The 3,340-nt window shown below is 46.2% G+C and overlaps 1 protein-coding gene across 1 annotated transcript; it reads left to right on the top strand.

Annotated features, from left to right (window-relative positions):
- Positions 1 to 1,816: 1,816 nt before the first annotated feature.
- On the top strand, positions 1,817 to 3,016 carry LOC118647079. The gene has a single exon (XM_036291286.1). The coding sequence runs from the start codon at positions 1,817 to 1,819 to the stop codon at positions 3,014 to 3,016; it is 1,200 nt and encodes a 399-aa protein (XP_036147179.1).
- Positions 3,017 to 3,340: the final 324 nt, after the last annotated feature.

The raw sequence follows: 3,340 nt of genomic DNA, 5'->3' as shown, positions 1-3,340 counted from the left end.
CAACGAGCTCGCCGACAGACACGCGGCGGACGAGATACTCGCCGCGAAAACACAAACACGCGTAATCGCGAAAGACTCGGCTCTCGGAGAAAGAGCAGCCGCTGCTGCCGTCTGGGCAGCCATGAAAGCCAAGACAAAGATAGGTATGGGTATGAAGAAGAAAAAAAAGGTAACGAAAAAAAAACGTATACTTCCGACAGCCAGACGAGGCGGCATGTTACCAATTTTACCGATGTTGGGCGCGCTCGGATCATTGATCGGCGGCGCGGCCGGTGTGACAAAGGTGGTAAACGACAGCAAAGCTGCGCGACGTCAGCTCGAGGAGCTGCAACGTTACAATCGCGCGATGGAAGGGCGCGGAGTGTATCTCGCCCCGTACAGAGGCGGACGAGGACTGTACCTCGCCCCGTACAAGTACGGAAAAGGTGTAAAAGCGAAACGAAAAAATATGTCAAAGAGGCGTTAAGAATACCCGCGGGTGTGACGACGAACATGCAACTACTTCAATTGGCAAAACGATTGTGTATCCCGTATTTCAGAGGAGTGTTTATGCGTAACGCGCTACCGACGAGCGGTGCGCGTCAAAACGAGAGCGGTATCGTAAATCTGGACGATGCGGAGGGTCCCGGTACTCACTGGGTAGCGTACGCAAAGAGGAGAAATCACGTAGCGTATTTCGACAGTTTCGGCAATCTGCGGCCACCCAGAGAACTCGTACGATATTTTGGGGACGATGTGACAAAGATAGAGTACAATCGAACGTCGTATCAAACTTACGATCAAAGGAATTGCGGACAACTTTGTCTGCTATTTTTACGCTCGATTTAAAGACCGACGTTGCGCTGTTTAATCTGAGTATTCGTTCAAACATGTCGCTGACATTTACGCTGAGCGACAAAAGCAGCATTCTCGCGGCAAGCTACTCTCCGGCTATAGATTTGAGCGACGACAATTACGAGCTCGGTTTAGCGATCTTTGAAACATATAACACGATACCGAACGTGAATGCTTCCAACAATAAATTTTACTTTGGCAAAAACAATGCGGAGATTACGATTCCCGAGGGATCGTACGAGTTGCATGCCATTAATGAGTTTTTGAAACGTGAGATTTCGCAAATACGTCCGCGACGTGACGTCACGACTGAAGGTAGTAATGGCGGGGATAAAGATCCAATAACGATCCGCGCAAATTATAATACGATGAGATGTGAGATCAGATGCATACACAAAATAAATTTTGGCAAACCAAACAACATCGGCTCGCTCCTGGGATTCACATCGAAGCGTATACTAGAACCGCGAATATGGCATGAGTCAGACGTGTCGGTCAACATAATGAACGTAAACATTATCGGCGTAGAGTGCAACGTGACCGCGGGCGCGTACAGCAACGACAAAAGCGTGCACGCGATACACGAGTTTTCACCGAACGTGCCACCTGGATATAAGATCTCGGAAAGGCCGTCGCAGATCATTTACCTGCCGATCATCGTGCGGAGCGTTACGAATCTGACGATACGCGTGGTTGACCAGAACGGACGATTGCTCGATTTTCGAGGAGAAGAAATTACCGTCAGATTGCATGTGCGACGACGGCTGCAACGATAACGCGAACGTGAGATGCTCGTACTAAACTCGTCGGAACGCGCTAGAAAAATAAACATCTTTACGACGAAAACACCAACGTTACAGCAGTCATCAGATACTTTTGCGACGACATTCGATAATATTCGATCATCCGACTGTTCCAAGAAAAAGAGGCTCACCGCGTCGAACGTTGAATATCTACAATCTCTGGGATTTGCTGTGCGACAATGACGGATATTTTAAATATCGAGGACGAGCCGATCTTTGACGATCGCATCGTCAAGATCGAGACTCACACGTACAATCCGTTCGCCAACACGACGTTTGAATACAACGATGAGATAAGAATTCCTATACAACAGCAGGATCTTTACACGTTACCGTACGAAAGTTTTTTATACATTGAAGGAAAACTTATAATAAAGAAACCAGTTGCGGGATCTGATGTGACATTGGCAAATAATTGCATCGCGTTCATGTTCGATGAGATTCGATACGAGCTCGACGGTGTGGAGATTGATCGAAACAGAAACGTTGGAATAACCAGCACCCTCAAGAACTATGTAACTATGTCAGCTGCCAGAAGCGTAATCGCGAGGAACGCCGGCTGGGATCCGTGGAATCCTCCGAACGGATATTTTAATTTTTGCGTACCGCTCAACATGCTGTTGGGATTTTGTGAAGATTACAGACGCGTGGTGATCAACGCTCGCCATGAGCTGATTTTAATACGCGCGCGTAACGATAACAATTGTCTGATGGGAAGTTCAGAATTGGAGCCGAAGATTGAATTACTCAAAGTTCAGTGGCGAATGCCACATGTGTTACTGAACGAGATAAATAAACTGTCGATGCTGCGTGCTCTGGAAAGCGGGCGATACCTCAGCATGGCATTTCGTTCTTGGGATCTATATGAGTATCCTTTATTGCAAAGCACAACCAAACATTCGTGGGCCATCAAGACCGCTACTCAGCTCGAGAAGCCTCGATACGTCGTTTTCGCTCTGCAGGCTGGTCGGAAGAATAATATGTCTGAAAACATGAGTCGATTCGATCATTGCAAATTAATCAACGCAAAACTCTATTTAAACTCGGAATGTTATCCGTACGATGATTTGAATCTAGATTTTGATAAAAATAAATGGTTGATTCTGTACGACACGTACGTACATTTCTGTAAAAACTATTACGGATATGATTATCTCGAACCGAATCAATCCGTCACCATGTTTCGACATAATGGTCCATTCGTGATTATCGATTGCTCTCGACAAAGCGAATCGATCAAGAGCGCAACCGTGGACGTACGCTTAGAATTTGAATGCAGAGAAAACGTGCCCGCGAACACTACCGCGTACTGTCTCATTATACACGATCGTGTGATTCAGTACAACCCGTTGACCAACGTTGTGCGCAAAATTAACTAAGTGCGGCGCCACTTTTTCTCCAAAACAATATCAAGATGATATAAAAATTTATAACGCGTCGAAACGGATCACAGTATTCTCAACGACAGCTGTCATGTCTGTACCAACGTTCGTGGATATGCAAGGTTTCATCGTTGGTGGAGAATTTATCGTTAAGGAATTTGCCTCTCTCAAAGATGGATTTGAACTCACCCACTACATGTTTACACCCACCTATCCATGGGAATATCTTACCAAAGCAGATAAACGTCAGGTGGTGTGGTTGAAAGTGAATCATCACGGAATATCATGGGAGGATGGATTGATTCCGCACAGCATGGCTAG

Source organism: Monomorium pharaonis, chromosome 1 (assembly GCF_013373865.1).
Source record: "Monomorium pharaonis isolate MP-MQ-018 chromosome 1, ASM1337386v2, whole genome shotgun sequence".
NCBI lineage: Eukaryota > Metazoa > Arthropoda > Insecta > Hymenoptera > Formicidae > Monomorium > Monomorium pharaonis.
This window is presented reverse-complemented; position numbering and strand designations above follow the sequence as displayed.